This window comes from Danio aesculapii, chromosome 16 (genome assembly GCF_903798145.1).
Source record: "Danio aesculapii chromosome 16, fDanAes4.1, whole genome shotgun sequence".
In the NCBI taxonomy this organism is placed as follows: Eukaryota; Metazoa; Chordata; class Actinopteri; order Cypriniformes; family Danionidae; genus Danio; species Danio aesculapii.
This window is the reverse complement of record NC_079450.1, coordinates 39,130,869-39,150,715: the sequence shown is the minus strand read 5'-3', so window position 1 is coordinate 39,150,715 and position 19,847 is coordinate 39,130,869. Positions and strand designations below refer to the sequence as shown.

General features: G+C 36.8%; 1 protein-coding gene across 1 annotated transcript in view; it reads left to right on the top strand.

The window, feature by feature from the left end:
* Nucleotides 1-8,622: 8,622 nt before the first annotated feature.
* The window catches only part of cacng6b (calcium channel, voltage-dependent, gamma subunit 6b), a 38,300-nt gene continuing 27,075 nt past the window's right edge, over nucleotides 8,623-19,847 (top strand). The window contains exons 1-2 of the mRNA XM_056474774.1: nucleotides 8,623-8,694; nucleotides 15,619-16,379. Coding sequence (XP_056330749.1) covers nucleotides 16,022-16,379 — 358 coding nt within the window. The 5' untranslated portion in view covers nucleotides 8,623-8,694; nucleotides 15,619-16,021. The remainder of the gene's footprint in view (nucleotides 8,695-15,618; nucleotides 16,380-19,847) is intronic.

Sequence of the window (19,847 nt, the reverse complement as noted above, 5' to 3'; positions counted from 1 at the left end):
TTTGCTACGCTGCATCTATTCTGCCAGCAGATAGCGCTATCAAACACTGCTCACCTCCATGTAGAGTAGCTCTGACATGGCGTCTGAGTGTTATGAGCTATGGGCAAGTCTGTTTTTAGACTCGGGGGGGCCATTATTTGGATAGTGGGGGTTGACGTGTGTGTGTGTGTGTTTGGTGTTTTCTTTTTTTAATTAAAAGCAGGAGAAAATATTCACGGAAATGTGTTGATTTGTGTTGCTTCAACAATTCAGGAGACTGAAGTAAAAAGACTTATAAAGCCTGTTTTTTAAGTTTATCAGGTGAATAATTTTAATAGAATATAATTATCTGCATTTAATCACTTAAATTTTATTTAATTATATTGTATGTAGAAAATGGTCATAAGAACTGGTTGGGACAAATGGGACACAGAGCTCAGCAGGTACTGTAATCTTTTGTTACAGACGGTTTAATACTTTAATACTGTTTTATGTGCCCTGAGACAAAATATTTAAGCGACGCTTTGGTTGCGATCTCGTCACTGAGTACATTTACACAAATAATCCAATTTTAATGCGATTAAGTACTCTGATTTGGAGTCTACCATGTAAACAGCGATTTTTGATTAATTTATTTAGACTAAAGTCATAATCGAACCAAATAGAAATTAAATTAAGACGTGGAGTTTTTAGTAGCTGATTTTAGTAGCATTATAGAACTGTAGTACAGACATGTAAACGCCACAATCAAACTATTACGTCATGTAGGATTTTCGCTGCATTTTGCGGCAGGATATTCCATACGCAGACACATCTGCACCTACTGAGTCAGGGAAGGACCACAGACACCTGTATCACGAAATGTGGAGTTTTTTTTCCCAAACAGCATGCGGTATTAAATTCCATTAAAACAACACACTTCCAGCAGTTCATACTCTCATCCAATATCTCATTTTCCATGGGGGGCATGCATGAAATGTTCCTGAATGAAAGTGAAAGTGCTAAACTGCAGTTGAAGTCGATAAATAAAAAATGAAACTACGGAGGAAATGTGGATAGCGTGGTGACGCAACGACGTAAATCTAACTTTGAGCTATAACATGTAAAACGGGATCATGAAAGAAACATTCAAAAAGCAACTCATGACACCCTAATCATATTATTGTCTTATTCAGATTAAGACAAGATTAAATGATTCGATTACTGATGTCCATGTAAACATAGTAGCTATGTTTCCATCCAAAAATGCTAATTAACTTTATTTACAAAACTGGAATATCGCATAAAAGACATGCGGATAAAGTCAAAGAGAACAAAATCGTCACTTCCTGATTTACTGGTGCCAAATATCAACAGTAAAAACATTATTTGCTGCAGGAGAAGCTGCATGAATCTTTTTTTAATATTTAATAAATGACTTGCGCCTCAGGAGACAATGACGACGCAATGAACGCGTGGCAGCGTTTGAAGGTGTGAGACGTGGAGCACATAAGCTCTGGACAGTCCTGGAGGTAATTAATAATAACACTAATACTGAAACGGTTAAGTCATTTTAGAATGACCAAAAGAACATTTCAGATGTTTTACAATGTGCTGAGCCTGCTAGTTTGTCCATTTACACATCTTCATCATCAAATGATCTCTTATAACAAAATCAGGTAATTTTTTTTAATGCTCATACTGGAATTTGTTTGATAAAACCGTTTCCATTGTAGTTTGTGCATCTTATCGAATAAAAAGTTTATACGACTCAGTTATGCACATACATTTTTATGCACATTCTCAAAATGTTTCCATCAATTGATTTATTTATGCGCATCACCAAAATGCGCAAACTAGGTAGATGGAAACTTAACTACTGAAAAAATGTTAAAATTTTTTTTACAATAAATGAAAAAACTCGGTGGTGCAGTGGGTAGCACATTCGCCTTACAGCAAAAAGGTCACTGGTTCAAGACTCGGCTGGGTCTGTTGGCATTTCTGTGTGGCGTTTGCATGTTCTCCCCATGTTCGTGTGGGTTTCCTCCGGATGCTCCGGTTTTCCCCACAAGTCCAAAGACATGGTATAGGTGAATTGGGAAAGCCGTGTATGTGTGTGAATGAGTGTGTATGGTTGTTTCCCAATGATGGATTGCAGCTGGAAGGGCATCCGCTGCGGAAAACATGCTGAATAAGTTGGCGGTTCATTCTGCTGTGGCAAGCCCAGATTAAAAAAGGGACTAAGCCAAAAAGAAAATGAATGAAAAACTAAAGATAAATTAAACAAATAATAATCACACAAAAAACTAACTGCAATAAAATATTTAGCAGAAATAATAATTTTAAGGGACCCGGAGGGTGTGTTCCAACAATAGGGGATGCCACTCCAACAAAGGGAAGCATTCCACTGTGTCTCTCGTGGCATTCTATGGGGTGTTCTGAGAGTATGCTCTGTTAAGTAGTGTCCGGTATGAACATACGCTTGCTGTATGAATAGAGCAGGAATTTGGTTTGCATTGCCAGCTATTAGTCAAACTTGTTCCGAGTGCATGTTGGACTCTGGCAGTGCTGCCCTTAGTCATCGGTTCTGTTCATTATTTTTCTGGAAAGAATTTCTAGCTGCAGCCTAGGGCCAGAGGAGGTCTGTTTCAGGGACCACAGCATGTGATCTCTGCTATTTACAGATGATGTCCTGTTGGCTTCATCGAAATTTTCTGAATCTGACATGTCAGGGATAAAAATCTGCAACTACGAGGTCATGGGGCTCAATCGAAAAAACATGGCTTGCCATCTCCAGGTTGGAGGAGATTCTTTGCGGTCACAGGTGTCAAATCCAGCTCCTGGAGGGCTGCAGCTCTGCACAGTTTAGCGTTAACCCTAATTAAACACACCTGATCAAGCTTTTGTCCTTCAAAAGTCCTTCAGGCTTCAGGTTTAAATCCTTCAGGCTTGTTTGAGACCTACAAGTAAGTTTGTTGAAGCAGGGTTGGAACTAAACTGCAAAGCTGCGGCCCTCCAGGAACTGGATTTGACACCTGTGCAATAGGTGGAGGAGTTCAAGTGTCTTGGGGTTTTGTTCACAAGGGAGGGAAGGATGGGACCCTGAGATCAACAGACGTAGCTGTGCAGCAGTAATGCAGTCTATGTACTTATCCATTGTGGTAAAGGAAGAGAAAGGAAAAGCTCTTGATTTACTGGTCAATGTAGGTTCCTGCTCTCAAATATGGTCTTGAGCTTTGGGTCATGACTGAATGTACAAAATCTCTGATGGCAAGGCGCACCCTTAGAGATGAGAAGGAGCTCTGTCACCTGGGAGGAACTTGGAGTAGAGCCGCTGCTCTTCGACATTGAGAGAAGCCAGTTGAGGTGGCTCCTGAATGACTTCCTTGTACAATGCCAAAACATCAATGCTAATATACCCTTTTCACATTTCTGGGCTTCTCAGAAGTGAGACTTATCATTGTTGGGAGAGAGAGTACAACAAATTATTTTTTACGATTCTATTTGCTGAAATAATAATAAATAAATAAAAACTCTATAATGGTGTTATCAAGACTTTCAGAAAAAAGATAAATAATTGTGGGAGACATGATAAAGGCAGCCAGAAGAGAGAACAACATCAAATTTTGTGTCCATAGACGCTGCATTAGAAACACTTCACATGAGCAGTAATTTGGTTTCGTAATTTTGTTCAAACATGATACAACACAGACATATACAGGGTGTCCGCGGGGTCTTAGGTCTTAAAATGTCTTATATTAAAAAACTAAATTTTAGGTCCTAAATTCAGTGAAATATCGTGTTGTGTGACTTAAATAGTTTTAAAAAGGTCTTACTTTTCCACTCTCCATGTAAAAGTACCCAATCGGACCGACATTCACCAACAATCCAGGGAAAAAAAACTAAAAACAATTACACAATTCCTCATGATAACAACTGAGCAATATATCGCTTTACATTATCTTCCATGAATACGAAAACTATTCACAGAAGTAAGGGGGAGCAGACTCGACATAAAATTTATAAATAGGCATGAAACTTAAGGTTTTATAACAGAAATGCATTAGGTTGAATAGAAGTTATACTTAATGAATTTGGACCAAAAGCCAACAAATATATATTTTTGATTATTTATGTAATTGCCTCCACAATAAATACACTTTTAACAATGTTAAACTTGTCATTGTCAAGAAAGAAGTTGAAAATAGGGTATACAACTAGTTTTTTTGTTCTGACGTGTCAAAGTATGTCACTAAGAAATTTAATTACATTTGTTTTATTTTATTTATTTTTTTTTTGTGGCAGGCAAATAAAAATAAATCCATTGGCCCAACTGGGCTATTAGAAATAATCATTAGTGTTAGCCCTGTATAAGTCTAAAGTTTAATTCATAATGGTCTTAAAAGGGTCTTACAAAACTCTTAAATTTGACTTGATGAAACCTGAACATAAATGTTCATACAGTTAAAAAAAAAGCGAAATATTTAAAAACTTTCGAGGATTTAAGATGCTGATGACCATTAAACACATCATAACATTCTTGTGAAAAGCATCCATTTTGCCATCATGAGTGAAACTTCCTGTCTGCAATTTTGGCCACTGGTTAGACTTCAAGTTGATGAACAAAACAGTGTTTTTATACAGTAATATTCACAATAATTATTTTGATGGCTTTCTATCTGAGGCTGAATCTCTGCAAAGCTTTCACATATTCACACCAAACTTTGTTTTATTGTCACTTTATGCTGACCTGTTTGCCTTAGTTTGGTAATAAGTAATATTAATACACAGTTATGCCACAGTATACACTCACTGGCCACAACCATATCACCGTGCAGCCCAAGACCTGTTACTACAGCTAAGCAGGGCTGAGCCTGGGCAGTACCTGGATGGGAGACCCCATGGGAAAACTAGGCTGCTGTTGGAAGTGGTGTTAGTGAGGCCAGCAGGGGGCGCTCAGTTTGCGATCTGAGTGAGTCCTAATGCTCCAGTAAAGTGAAGGGGACACTATACTGTCAGTGGGCACCATCTTTCGGATGAGACGATAAACCGAGGTCCTGACTCTGTGGTCATTATAAATCCCATGGCACTTCTCGTAAAGAGTAGGGGTGTAACCCCGGTGTCCTGGCCAAATTCCCTGTCCGCCCTTAACCATCATCCCAATTATCCCCATCCACTGAATTGGCTGTATCACTCACTGTCTCTCCACTCCACCTATAGCTGGTGTGTGGTGAACTCACTAGCGCTGTTGTCCTGCGGCTGCCGTCTCATCACCCAAGTGGAGTCTGCACACTGGTGGTGGTGTGGAGAGACCCCCTCTTGATTGTGCAGCATTTTGGGTGTATGGCCATACATGAAAAATGCACCATATAAATACACACATTACATTACTTTATTGGGTACAGCTTACTAGTACCAGGTTAGACCCTCTTTTGCCTACAATACTCAGGTGGGCTGTGGCGTTGACATGAGGTCAATTGGTACTTATGCAAGTTTCCTCCACACCATTACACCACCACCACCACCACCACCAGCCTGAACCGTTGATACAAGGCAGGATGGATCATGCTTTCATATTGCTGATGCCAAATTCTGACCCGACCATCTTAATGTCGCAGCAGACATCGAGACTCATCAGACCAGGCAACATTTTTCCAATGGACCCTTTTCACAAGCATATTATGATACGTTTACGGTCATCAGCATCCTAAATCCTTGAAAGTTTTTAATATTTAGATTAAAAAAAAACGTTTGAACATTTATATGTATTTATGTATGTATTATATCATCTTTGCTTCAAATGACAAAAGATTATCACTTGTGCGAGGGGTTTCTAATGCAGCATCTATGGGACAGGACAGTAAAATTTTTTTTTAAATAATTATGTTTTCAGGGTTTTTCACCTTTAATTGATAGGACAGTAGAGAGAATTGGCAGGAAAGTATGGGAAGCAGAGAGAGGGAATGGATTGACATAGGACCATGAGGCAGGAATCGAACTCGGGTCACCGTGAGCACCGGAGTGCATGTGTCAACGCATCAACAACCATGCCACGTTCGAAGTCACTTAAATCACCTTTCTTCCCAATTCTGATGCTCGGTTTGAACTGCAGCAGATCGTCTTGACCATGTCTACATGCCTAAATGCATTGAGTTGCTGCTATGTGATTGGCTAATTAGAAATTTGCTTTAACGAGCTGTTGGACAGGTGTACCTAATAAAAAGGACAGTGAGTGTAAGATATAGTCAACCATTTTAAAGTCCTCGTGAACAGGAAGTTCCTGAGACTTTTATTTCAGTATGTTGATGTACTTCCAACTTAAAAGGAATATTGAGTAGAGGGCAGGGCTTTCCTTTAGCACATCATTCTCTTGTAGCAAATGGTAAAAAAAAGGGGTGTATTTAAGAATATTGTGGCTGAAGTCAACAAACTGACACCAACAAAGGACCACCAATCCAAATGCAGAAGCAAATGGTCAGGTTTTGATAGAGGATTACCAAAACAAGGGCGTCACGGTGGTGCAGTGATTAGCATGATCGCCTGACAGCAAGAAGGTTCGAGCCTCGGTTGGGTCAGTTGGCATTTCTGTGTGCAGCTTGCATGTTCTCCCCATGTTTGTGTGGGTTTTCTCCAGGTGCTCCGGTTCCCCCCACAAATGCAAAGACATGCGCTATAGGTGAATTGGGTAAGCTAAATTATCCATAGTGAATGTTCAATTCAATTCACCTTTATTTGTAAAGCGCTACATTTACAATGTAGATTGTGTCAAAGCAGCTTCACATAGAAGATCATAGTAAATTGAAACAGTGTCAGTCCAGTTTTCAGAGTTTAAGTTCAGTTCAGTTTAGCTCAGTTCAGTGTGGTTTAATATTCACTGCTGAGAGTCCAAACACTGAAGAGCAAATCCATCGATGCACAAATCTACAGGTCTGGAATCATGCAAGCCAGTGGCGACAGCGGCGAGAAAAAAACCTCACCAATTGGCAAAAGTGAAGAAATAAAAAACCTCGAGAGAAAGCAGGCTCAGTTGGGCATGACTATTTCTTCTCTGGCCAAACGTGTTGTGCAGAGCTGCAGTCCAGGTGCCAGAGGCTGGAGAAGCTGGACGTCAGCGAGACTCGTCTGTCCCTGGAGCGTCACAGCAATCAGTCTCATGCTCTCCACTCCTCCATGAACACCACAGCAGCTGCTCAGGATACGGCCTGGTCCAGGATTATGGAAACCTTTGGATCATCTCGTCGCTGGTGTTGGATCGCATCAGTGGCGCTGCATAGTCTCTGGGGGCCTCGGGATGAGTATCCCCAGGTGGAAATAGAGAATAACGACAACATTGACGTAGCTGCTGTTCATGGTGTATATAAGCGAGATGTAAAAACCTGTGGGGAGCACATTCATGTATCATATCAATCATGTGATGCATTGAGTGTATGGTTTACTAAAAAGATAGGTCTTTAATCTAGTTTTGAACTGCGAGAGTGTGTCTGAGCCTCTGACATTATCAGGAAGGCTATTTCAGATTTTAGGAGCCATACATGAGACGGCTCGACCCCCTTTACTTGACTTTGCAGTTCTAGGTACTACCAGAAGCTCTGAGTTTTTAGATCTTAAAGAGCGGGTTGGATTGTAGCGAGACAGAAGGTTGGTTAGATAAACAGGAGCTAGATTATTTAAAGCTTTATAGGTAAGAAGCAATATTTTAAAATCAATACGAAACTTAACTTAAGGAGGATAAAATTGGGGCGATATGATCATATTTTCTAGACATGGTAAGAACTAGCTGAAGTTTGTACTAGCTGAGGTTTGTTAATAGAGGATGCTGGGCAGCCAACAAATAGAGCGTTACAGTAATCCAGGCTAGAAGTCATAAAAGCATGGACTAACTTTTCTGTATCTGAGATGGATAGCATACTTCGTAACTTAGCGATATTTCTCAGATGAAAGAAGCCATGTGAAGGTATGTGTGTGAATAAGAGTGTATGGATGTTTCCCAGTGATGGGTTGCAGCTGGAATGGCATCCACTGCGTAAAACATATGCTGGATAAGTTGGAGGTTTATTCTGCTGTGGCGACCCTAGGTTAATAAAGGGACTAAGCCGAAAAAGAAAATGAATAAATGAATGAACGTATTAAGGTGTATGGATTAATTATTCACCTAAATGATAACAATGTGGACTAGCAAAAAAAACCCTGTAAATTTCGGTTTTACACAGAAATCTATCTGAATCAGTGTTTTCTCTCTCTTCACCCTCTTTAATGCCATCTATACCTTCCTAAGCTGCTCTATCAGCTGCTTTTTGTCGCCTTATAAACAGTCCACTCTCTCTCTTTTCTCTCTTTGCAACTGTAACTCCCACGCTCTTAATGTCATTAACAGGTGCTTGTCCAAAATAGACCTCTTGGCCACACACACACACACTCTCTCATGGATCAGCTGACATACACTTTCCTGCACACATGCAAAACGCACAATGACGTACGCTGAAAAATATTAAATCTGTCCACACTCAAAAAACAGGCTTCCTTGAACCGTCTACTTGTGCTTAAGCTGTCATGCATTCAAAGTCTCCACAAACCTGATTGCATAAGCACCGGTCTCACTTTTCTCCTCCCTCAATAATTTTTTGTTACTCTTTCTTTTTTTTCTCTCTCTCCCTCTCTCTTTACGTCCCTCCTTCTCCTCCTCTCTCCGCTGAGTTTCATGTGTCTAGTCATCAGATCTGCACCCACACAGAACAGGTCAGGATTTGATTTGGTTGCTAGAACTTAATGGCTTTTCAATGCACTTGCTGCACACGTACATACTGTCATAGTTTAATCAAATCTGTGGGACAAGCCTTAACTCTCATTTAATAGTTTTATGATGTGCAGCTTTTTAAATGTCTCTTAGTATGCACACAGGAAGGTTGGTTTAGTGGAACATTTTAATAACTGTATCAGCAATGCATGTATGATATTGGTATAACTGTATTGTTATTTTAATTAGCTAAACTGTAATTGTTTTTTGCATATTAACCTCAATTTATGAAATAAGTCATTTAAATTTGAGCAATATATGCATCAGACTGGTTAAAGTTGTGAGTTGTTGAAGTTATGTTGATTATATTGTGTTTGTCTTGCTGTTTATAAATGTTTTCTGAGGCTGGATTTGATTTATTGTGATGAGAGCTTGTTTCTGGAGTCTAAATCATACGCTGAATGTGCAAATGTGTGGCTGGAGTCCAGCTGATTTAAAACGATAATTAGTTTCTTCCATTCTGGCTGCCAAAACTGCCTGTTGATTGAGATGCGAGTCCCTTAGGAGTGAGTGTGAACTTTTCCTTTTGAGGCAATGGCTGGCAATTTATTGTATTATAGAGCTGGGACTGTTTTGAAAGAGTTGAGGTAATATAAAGAGCTGCGATGGATGTGGAAACGATCTTGGTGGGTTAATTATAGCCTGTGCGTTACATTTCCAGGTCATGTTTAGTGTTTTGACGGTATGTTGTTTCTCAAATGACTGTAACTTGCACTGTAACGTGACTGAATATCTTATTTTATATCTGCAGAACAGTGTGTTGTTGGAATGCTAAAGTTCTTCTGTATTTTTATCTAGTGAAACAAGAGTCTTGTTTTCTGATTTACAGTGCTCAACATATACGTACACCCCCCACAAATCTCTCATTTAATTTAGTATTTTCGATAGGATGCTTTACAATATTATATTTGTCCCCCTAAATTATTAGCCCCCCAGTTTATTTTTTTTACCCAATTTTTGTTTAATCGAGAGAAGATTTTTAAACACATTTCTAAACATATTCGTTTTAATAACTCATTTCTAATAACTGATTTATTTTATCTTTGCCATGATGACAGTACATAATATTTTACTAGATATTTTTCAGGACAATTCTATACAGCTTAAAGTGACATTTAAAGGCTTAACTTGGTTAATAAGGTTAACTAGGCAGGATAAGGTAATTAGGCAAGTTATTGTATAACAATGGTTTGTTCTGTAGACTATCAAAAAATAAATATAGCTTAAAGGAGCTAATCATTTTGTCCTTAAAATGGTTTAAAAAAAAATAAAAACTGCTTTTATTCTAGCCGAAATAAAACAAATAAGATTTCTCCAGAAGAAAAAATATTATCAGACATACTGTGACAATTTCCTTGCTCTGTTAAACATAATTTGGGAAATATTTAAAAAAGAAAAAAAATCAAAGGGGGGAAATTAGATCTAAGATGTTTTCGAAACAATTCTTTTACACTCTTTCAGTACAAAAATTTTAAGCAGTGCTATTGTGAAGTATAATTGTAATTTAAAGTCTAAATATGTTTTAGTATGTTTTAAAATGCAGTTTATGATTTCAATGTTAAATTTGCAGCACATTCCCCAGTCTTCAGTGTCACTTGATCTAACAGAAATCCTTCAGATATGCTAAATAATGCTCAATAGACATGTCCTCTTATTACATTGCAATCATTTATTTAGCGGAAAACCTTTTCCCCAGATTATTGATTACAATTATGACATTTTTGTAAAAGTTTTTAGGGTTACTTTCCATAAATATTTTTTGTAAAGATATAATAATAATAATAATAACAATAATAATAATAATAACAATAATAATAATAATAATAATAATAATAATAATAATAATAATAATAATAATAATAATAATAATAATAATAATAATAATAATAATAACAATAATTCCTTACATTTATTATAGCGCTTTTCTGGACACTCAAAGCACTTTACACATTGGAGAAAATCTCCTCACCCACCACCAGTGTACAGTATCCACTTGGATGACGCAATGGCAGCCATATTGTGCCAGACCGCACAACACACACCAGTTGATTGGTGCAAACGAGACAATGATGAAGCCATTTATGGTATGGGGATGGTTAGGATGCCATGATGGACAGAGGCCAGTGGGCAAATTTGGCCAGGATGCCTGGGATTTTTAACGACCACAGAGAGTCAGGACCTAGGGTTTAACATCTCATCCGAAAGACGAATCTTAAAAGTACCTTACTTACCTTAAACCTTTGAATAGCAATACAAAATGATTGCAAATTGCCAATTGGGTAAAAATAATAATATTTAATAAATATTACCTGAAAACAAATATGATCTCTAAAATTATTATTTATAATATAGATTTTTTGTTTGTTTTTAACTTTTCAAATAATCATGAATATCAATAGTAAATCATTTATTTTATAGCTGTGCTTGTTTTATTCTAATTTTAGTCAAATAGGCTATTTTTTTTATTTTTAATTTTAGCATTTTAACATTTATACCATAATTTACTCAACCAACCCAAACAATATACAGTTTCAAACTACAAAACTTTAGTAAAATCTAAGTTAATTATTTTCTATACCAGAAATTAGTCAGAGCATAGATCAATGTCCTATAATTAAATGCCAAACCATAATAGATAAACAAAGAAACACCAGCAAATCACAAGGTACTTGTTGGGACTTGTAGAGCTGCACATCGATGGATTGATCTTCAGTGTTTGGACTTTCAGCAGTGAAATTTAAACTAAACTGAACTAAACTAAACTGAGCTCTGAAAACTGGACTGACACAGTTTCAGTTTACTAGAACTTCTCTGTTAAGCTACGTTGACACAATCTACATTGTAAAAGCAATATAGAAATAATGATGAATTGAAATCGAATACGGACAATTCAGTTCAACTTAACAACTGTAGTAAAATATAGAATCCTAATAATGATAGCTAATTAGACTCAGACTCAACTTTATTATCCCATTTAGGGAAACTTAAATTGCAGAAAGGTGCTATAGAACAGGCAAAGTTCCATGTACACGTTACCAAAATATTACTACACATCATACAATACATTATTTTTTAGGTCCTTTTCCCTGCCTGCTGGACTCATTTAATGACCTAATGGTCACAATTATAAAGAATTTCTAATTCTGTTTGTCCTGCAAATAGGAACTCTAAAACATTACCCTGATGACAGCAGCTGAAACACAGAGTACGATGGGTGATCCTGGGTGCATAAGATAAAACATACTTATGATAAATTACCATTGCCCAGTTTGGTTAAAACCGATGATCTTGCCTGCCGCCTTCACAAGACTACTCAACCTGTTCTTATTTGACAGACTCAGATTACCGTACCAAGCTACAATGCAGAAAAATGAAACGGATTCAATAAGTTGTTTAAAAAAAAAACAGTGCCATCATAGAGGTACAATTATGATAGCTACTAATGATACTAACTATTAAACGGATAATTCATCCAAAGATATCATTTACTCACCCATTACTTGTTCTAAAGCACTTTGAGCCTTATATTATTGAGCTTTATAGATATTTTGAAGACCTGTAACCATTGACTTCCTTGGTTACAGGTTTCCAACATTCTTTATATATATATATATATATATATATATATATATATATATATATATATATATATATATATATATATATATATATATATATATATATATATATATATATATATATATATATATATACACTCATACACTACGGACAATTTAGCTCACCCAATTCACATATAGCACATGTTTTTGGACTGGGTGATTAGACAGGAGCACCCGGAGGAAAGCCACACAAATGCAGGGCAAACTCCACACAGAAACTGCAACTGACCCAGCCGAGGCTCGAACCAGCGACCTTCTTGCTGTGAGGCAACAGCACTATATATATATATGTCTAATCCCCCAGTCCAAAAACATGTGCTATATGTGAATTGGGTGAGCTAAATTGTCCGTAGTGTATGAGTGTATATATATATATATATATATATATATATATATATATATATATATATATATATATATATATATATATATATATATATATATATATATATGTGTGTGTGTGTGTTCAACAGAACAAAACAACCATCCTTGGAAAAAGGATATGTAAATGATGACAATGCTATTTTTAGGTGAACTGTCCCTTTAATTATATTAACAATTTTTGCAGTGTCAAACTTTGACAGTTCAAAAATCGTTAGCGCATTTTATAACAGAGAAATTTTCAGAGGTTTACTTTAATATCTAGCTTTAAATGCAATAAAAATGTATTGCATGGTGTCTTTGTCAGTGTATCACACTATAATTTTAAGTATAGCCTTGTTACTAGCCTTGTTGTGGTCTTACAGCTCCTCTGTGGGTGATGGTCTTCAATGAGCCTTGCCCTGTAGTGCAGTAATAACTGCTTTAGAGCCTCCGTCATACAGGAATTAACACTTACTGCTCCGCCTGACTCTTCACTTCGCCTTCATACTCATACAACCTCCGTCTGTTCCGTCCATGTCTGTTTTTAGGAAACCAGAGCGGCGCACACCTTGAAACTCCATAGGTCTAATAGTTCCCTGTACATGTAATGCTGGGGTATTTGTGCGGCCTTAAAATGGCACAGATCAAACAGGCTGGGCTAAAGCGTGCCCGGTTATGCGGGTATGTGTTGATATCTTAGAGTCGCATCTGGCAGAGCTAATTCTTAGACAATGTGACCTAATAGTGGTTCGTATTAACCTTCTGTGAAAGCTTATACTGCCTGTTTGGTTGCTGAACCGGGGACAAAGATATAACAACATTGTTTTCTTGGTTCAGCTGTTTTCCAAGTATGTTAGTTAATCAGTGCTGTTGTATGTGTAATTGCAAAAAAAAAAAAAAAGTTCCTTAAATGTAAGTGGAACCAAGTCATTTGAACTTAATATGTTAACTTAAAATGTTAACTTGAATCTAATTGAAACCTAAAAAATTGGACACTCACTGGATTGGACACTTTTTTAGGTACACCTTACTGGTACCGGGTTGGACCTCCTTTTGCCTTTAGAACTGGCTTAATCCTTTGTGGCATAGATTCAACAAGGTACTGGAAATACTGACATGATAACATCACGCAATTGCTGCAGATTTGTTGGTTGCACATCCATGATGCGAATCTCCCATTCCACCACATCCCAAAGGTGCTCTATTGGATTGAGATCTGGTGACTTTGGAGGCCATTTGAGTACAGTGAACTCATTGTCTTGTTCAAGAAAGCTGTCTGAGATGATTTGCACTTTATGACATGGCGCGTTATCCTGCTGGTGGAAGCCATCAAAAGATAGGTACACTAATGGACTCAAAGTGCACCAAGAAAATATCCCCCACACCATTACACCACCACCACCAGCCTGAACCGTTGATACAAAGCAGGATGGATCCATGCTTTCATGTTGTTGATGCCAAATTCTGACATGACCATCCGAATGTGCAGCAGAAATTGAGACTCATCAGACCAGGCAACGTTTTCCAATCTTCTATTGTCCAATTTTGGTGAGCCTGTGTGAATTGTAGCCTCAGTTTCCCTTTTCTTAGCTGACAGGAGTGGCACCCGGTGTGGTCTTCTGCTGCTGTAGCCCATCCAGCTCAAGGTTGGAAAAGTTTGTGCATTCAGAGATGCTCTTCTGCATACCTTGGTTTTAATAAGTGGTTATTTGAGTTACTGTTGTCTTTCTATCCGCTGTAACCAGTCTGGCCATTCTCCTCTGACCTCTGGGATCAACAAGGCATTTGCGCCCACAGAACTGCCGCTCACTGGATATTTTCCCGTTTTCTGACCATTTTCTGTAAACCATAGATATGGTTGTGCTTGAAAATCCCAGCAGATCAGCAGTTTCTGAAATACTCAGACCAGCCCATCTGGCACGAACAACCATGCCACGTTCAAGGTCAACTTTCTTCCCCTTTCTGATGCTCGGTTTGAGCTGCAGCAGATCATCTTAACCATGCCTACATGAAGACATTAAGTTGCTGCCGTGTTACTGGCTGATACGAAATTTGCGTTAACGAGCAGTTGGTGTACCTAATAAAGTGGCCGGCGAATGTATGTTAGTATATATGATGTAACATAGAATTTTCTCCCTCAAGAACTTCCTTTTCAGTATAAATATTAGTGGAGGAAAGCAAAAAACTTAAGATACTCTAAAAACCTTTAGTTAACTTCCTTTTAAATAGTTTTAATTATTATTATTTTTCAGTTAAACAGAATGTAAATGGGGTAATAAGTAAAATGTTTAAAATATACACATGTATATATGCTGACACACAAAGTTGATGTAAATGTTAATTAATTTTAAAATATTTACCATTTTCGAAGTAATACTAAAATTCTTCTGAAGAAGTGTTATTTCTTTTAGTTTGGCTGGAATAAATACAGTTTTTAAAGTCATTTTAAGGTCAATACTATTAGCCCACTTAATAAGTAATTTGTTTGGACTTGACAATTTAACCTAGTTAATCCTTAATTAATTAGCAATTTATGCTTTTGCAAAATAATAAGTAAAATAATATTATCTACTATCTTGGCAAAGACAATATTTAAATACTTTTTTTAATTAAATGTATTATTTAAATTAGTCATTAAAACTAAAGTGATTTTAGATTTATGGCTAGAGTTTTAGTTAATTGTAACAACCCTAATTAAAAATACCCAGCATCAAGTATGTTGATGTTTTTTGTGGTCATCAAAAAAATCTTGTAATATTTAGTTACTGAAGAAAAGGTCTAATTGTAGAATTCTGATGAATTTATCCCGCTCTCTTGCTGTTGTATATCTTCTATCCTCTATCTTTTGATTAATTGTCTTTTTTCTTTTCTTTTTTCCTGCAGATTTATCAAAAATTGGAATACATCATCACCTCCCAGCTCCTTAAAACCTCAATCCAATGTCTCTCATTGAGTCCCTCGTTTCATCCACCTTCTTTATTCCTGTCTAGTCTGCTATCAACCCCTGTCGTGTTTGTAGACATCCGTTAATTCCCAGTCTCCGCTCTTCGGAAATGACCCCCTGTCACTTGATTTTCTTGTACATCAGGCTCGTTTTAAGTCACAGAATGCTGTAATCCACTACCATCTCCTGTTCCTTTTTTTAAAAGCTTTCTATAAATACTCTTCTCTGCGTTTTTCTTATTCTGTTATTACTATTATTATTATTTTAGCTTTAGCCGTTTCTACTTGTTTCACTTTGTCTCTGGACGTTTTCTTTTGGTTGTTGTAAAGTGTTGTGGCTGCCATGTGGTCCAACTTTTTTTTGCAACAGGAAGAGGATGGAAGAGGTGGCATGGGGGCGTTGGGTGGAGCTGGCAGTAAAAGTGGGCGCACAGGTAAACGGGCGAGGCCCCCCCGAATGAGTGACAGTCAGGAGGGCAAGATCAAGCTGGTGTTTTTTTTGGTCCTCATTGGAGTGACGCTGACGGTACTTGGCATGGGCACGGAGTTCTGGGTGGAGCTTTCCCAGCCAAAACACTTCAGGAACAACCACACGTGTGAGATGGCGCATTACGGCCTGTGGAAATCTTGCGTTCGCACGCTGTGGGTGTCAGATATTGACCCGGAGAGGGAGAGCTGTGGACCTGCAGAGCTACCTGGAGGTGAGCACTCTTGTATTACAGGATATTACTCACTGTATTAAAGGGTTGGTTCACCCTCCAAAAAATACATTTTATTAATTACTCACCCTCATGTTCCAAATCACTGAGACCTTATTCTTCGAAACACAAATATTATAAAGGTATTTTCTAAAAAATAAAGATATTTTGGATGAAATCTGAGAGCTCCCTGATCCTCCATAGACATCAATGGTCCCACCTCATCCTCTAAAGATCATATTCCATCAGTGACTCAATAAGAAGTTTAGGAAGCTACGAGAAAAATGTGTGTGCACATAAAAAAAAAAATTAATGGAGTCAGTCTAGGGCCATATATACTTTGCAAAATAAAAGAAAGTTTTGCAAACAAAAAATAAAGTATTGAGCAAACAATAAATAAATAAATGCAAATCTCCAAAAATGACAAAGCAAAAATAAATTTTTGAGAATAAGAATACATTTTTCTATCAAAAAAAAGGACTGCAAAAGCAAATAATAAGTTTTAAGAAATAAAAATGAAATTAGCAAACAAAAAAAGAACTGCAAATAAAAATCAAGCAGTGCAAAAAAAACTAAAAAACTAAAAAAACTAAAAAAGCATTGCCTTTACAAAACCCGTCCAGTCAATTGCAGTACTCAATTTGATTTGCTTTTTACTCAACCGTGAGTTTGCAATGCTTTTTTCACTTTGCACTTTATGTTTTTGCATGTTTCACTTTGTGGTCCTGATTTGACAAGGGACAGGGGAACTTGGGTATTTAAGGTCTGGACCTGCCTCTATGTAATTTTTGAAGATTTGCATTTATGAATGTATTTATTTATTTATTTTTTGCTCAATACTTTATTTTTTGTTTGCAAATCTTTTTTGCATATATATATATATATATATATATATATATATATATATATATATATATATATATATATATATATATGTGGCCCTATTTTGACACCATGTGTATGCACAAATGTATGCGTGAAATGTGCATGCAGACGTATAACTGATAACACGTATAACACAGATAAATCATGATCCATCAACACATTCGTACTAAAATTACGTTTATTCTAAATGAAAAAATAAAGAACTGATACCACACGTACACAATAATCATTGTAAACGTATAAAGAAACCTGCATATAATTAGATATGTTATTCACAGGGTGAAGACATTCATTCATTCAACGAGCAGTTTGTTATGCATTTTGGAAACAGGAGATGAGCTCCTTCTAATGTTCTCAAAGACTTACTTTCAGTCATTATTTGGGTAGCACACATATTCTGAATTAATCTAGATTAATTCCAAGATTACAGTGAGATTAATCTAGATTAAAAAAATTTATCTATGCCAACCTATAATATATATATATATAGTTGAAGTCAGAAATATTAGCCCCTTCCTGAATTATTAGCCACGTTTATTTTCCCCCCCAATTTCTGTTTAATGGAGAGAAGATTTTTTCAACACATTTCTAAACATAATAGTTTTAATAACTCATGTTTAATAACTGATTTATTTTATCTTTGCTATGATGACAGTAAATAATATTTTACTAGATATTTTTCAACTTGACACTTGTATACAGCTTAAAGTGACATTTAAAGGCTTAACTAGGTTAATTAGGTTAACTAGGCAGGTTATGGTAATTAGGCAGGTCATTGTATAATGATGTTTGTTCTGTAGACTATTGAAAAAAAAATAGCTTAAAGGGGCTAAAAATTTTGACCTTAAAATGGTTCATAAACTGCTTTTATTCTAGCCGAAATAAAACAAATAAGACTTTCTCTAGAAGAAATAATATTATCAGACATACTGTGAAAAATTCCTTGCTCTGTTAAACATCATTTGGGAAATATTTAAAAAAGAAAAAAATCAAAGGGGGGCTAATAATTCTGACTTCAACTGTGTATATATTAGAGGTCCAAACAACGATCAGCTTTTTATCCTTGTATAGAGGATAATTATTCTGTCTCGCTTGTGTTTGGAGCCATGACAGCTGTGACTGCATCTTTAGAGAGTGTACATTTATGTTTCCTGTGAGTGATGAATGGCTGTTCAGGTCCAGATCACACCAAATGAGTTTTTTTTGTGGCGAGTAACGCCTTTTTTAAAATGTTTTTCTATTGGCATCAGTTGTTTTGTGCTCTGTTCATGTGCCTTGTGCGTGCCTTGCATTTTGACAGAACACTCTCTGTGCCTGCAGCTGAAAAAAGTAAACTCTCTGCAGAAAAAAGGTTACTGTTACTTAAAGAACTTGAACTAACCTCGTGCACGCAGATGCTAATTTACAACAGAGCCATCCCGGATGTCTGTGCGAGACTCCCTCTCTTTAAAACTGCACAGGTATATCCAAGGTAGACTGTATGTGTCTTCCTGTGACAGGCATAAAGAGCACATAATACCAAACCAAATACTTATAACACATCCTCATAATAACAATAACACATCCTCAGAAAAGACCATATGCCTTCAGTGGTTCAGAATATTTGTTTTATGTGCACACAAAAATATTCTCATGGCTTTATAATATTTTTAACCACTGAAGGAATAAGGTCTGTTCTGACTGAGGATGTGTTTTTGTTTTTAGACTTTGAACTAGACAATTGGTATCTTGACTTGACTCACTATTTAATTAATAATAAATAAACTGGTTGCAATTTAAGAGTGTCTTATGTGGATTCATATATCATATTTATGTGGTTTACTTAATGATGGGCTGCTGAATTATTTGAAAAAAAAATATATATATATTTTAGTAGTAATTTATTTATTTATTTTTTTTCCTTATATTATGGTTAACTTGGACTAACTTTTTTGTGCATTTTGTCCCAACCTCAAACATTCCCAAATTCCCGAACATAATTTTAGAGCTTGCAATGGAACCTTAAGCCGTTGAAATACAGACTAACGCAATTATTTGAAAGAGGCATGTTTTGTTCAGTCTAATGCTGTGTTGGTGCTGACTGATTAGCATCTGACTTGAAGGAGTGCATGATGGTTCATGATAAAATTTTGTCCTATTGAGATAGCACTGATGGCATGTGACTGTGATGTTTGCCATCAAAGTGGGAATGGGCAGATTTACTAATGACATGCACACCTGCCAACATTTGTCTCAGAAAATCCGGTAGACCGGAGGGAGAGGGTGTTCGGGTGTGAGGTCTCTGAATAAAACTGAACCGGGATAGGAAAGTAACTGTACTGTGGTGTTTGTAACTGTATTTAGCACCGGGTATTGGTCGGCCACTACGATCGAATACTGTACCAAAGTTGGCGACCCGGGGGTGTTACAGACCAAAAAGGGAGGGTGTGGGGGGTGAAATTACAGGAGTTTCTGGTTGAAATAACAAAACGGGAGGGTTGCGGTAGATTGGTCTGAAATACGGGAGACTCCCAGGAAAAATTCATATCTGAGTGTTGGCAGATATGAATTTATGTTTATTCTGGAAAAATTTGCCTCAGCGTCAAC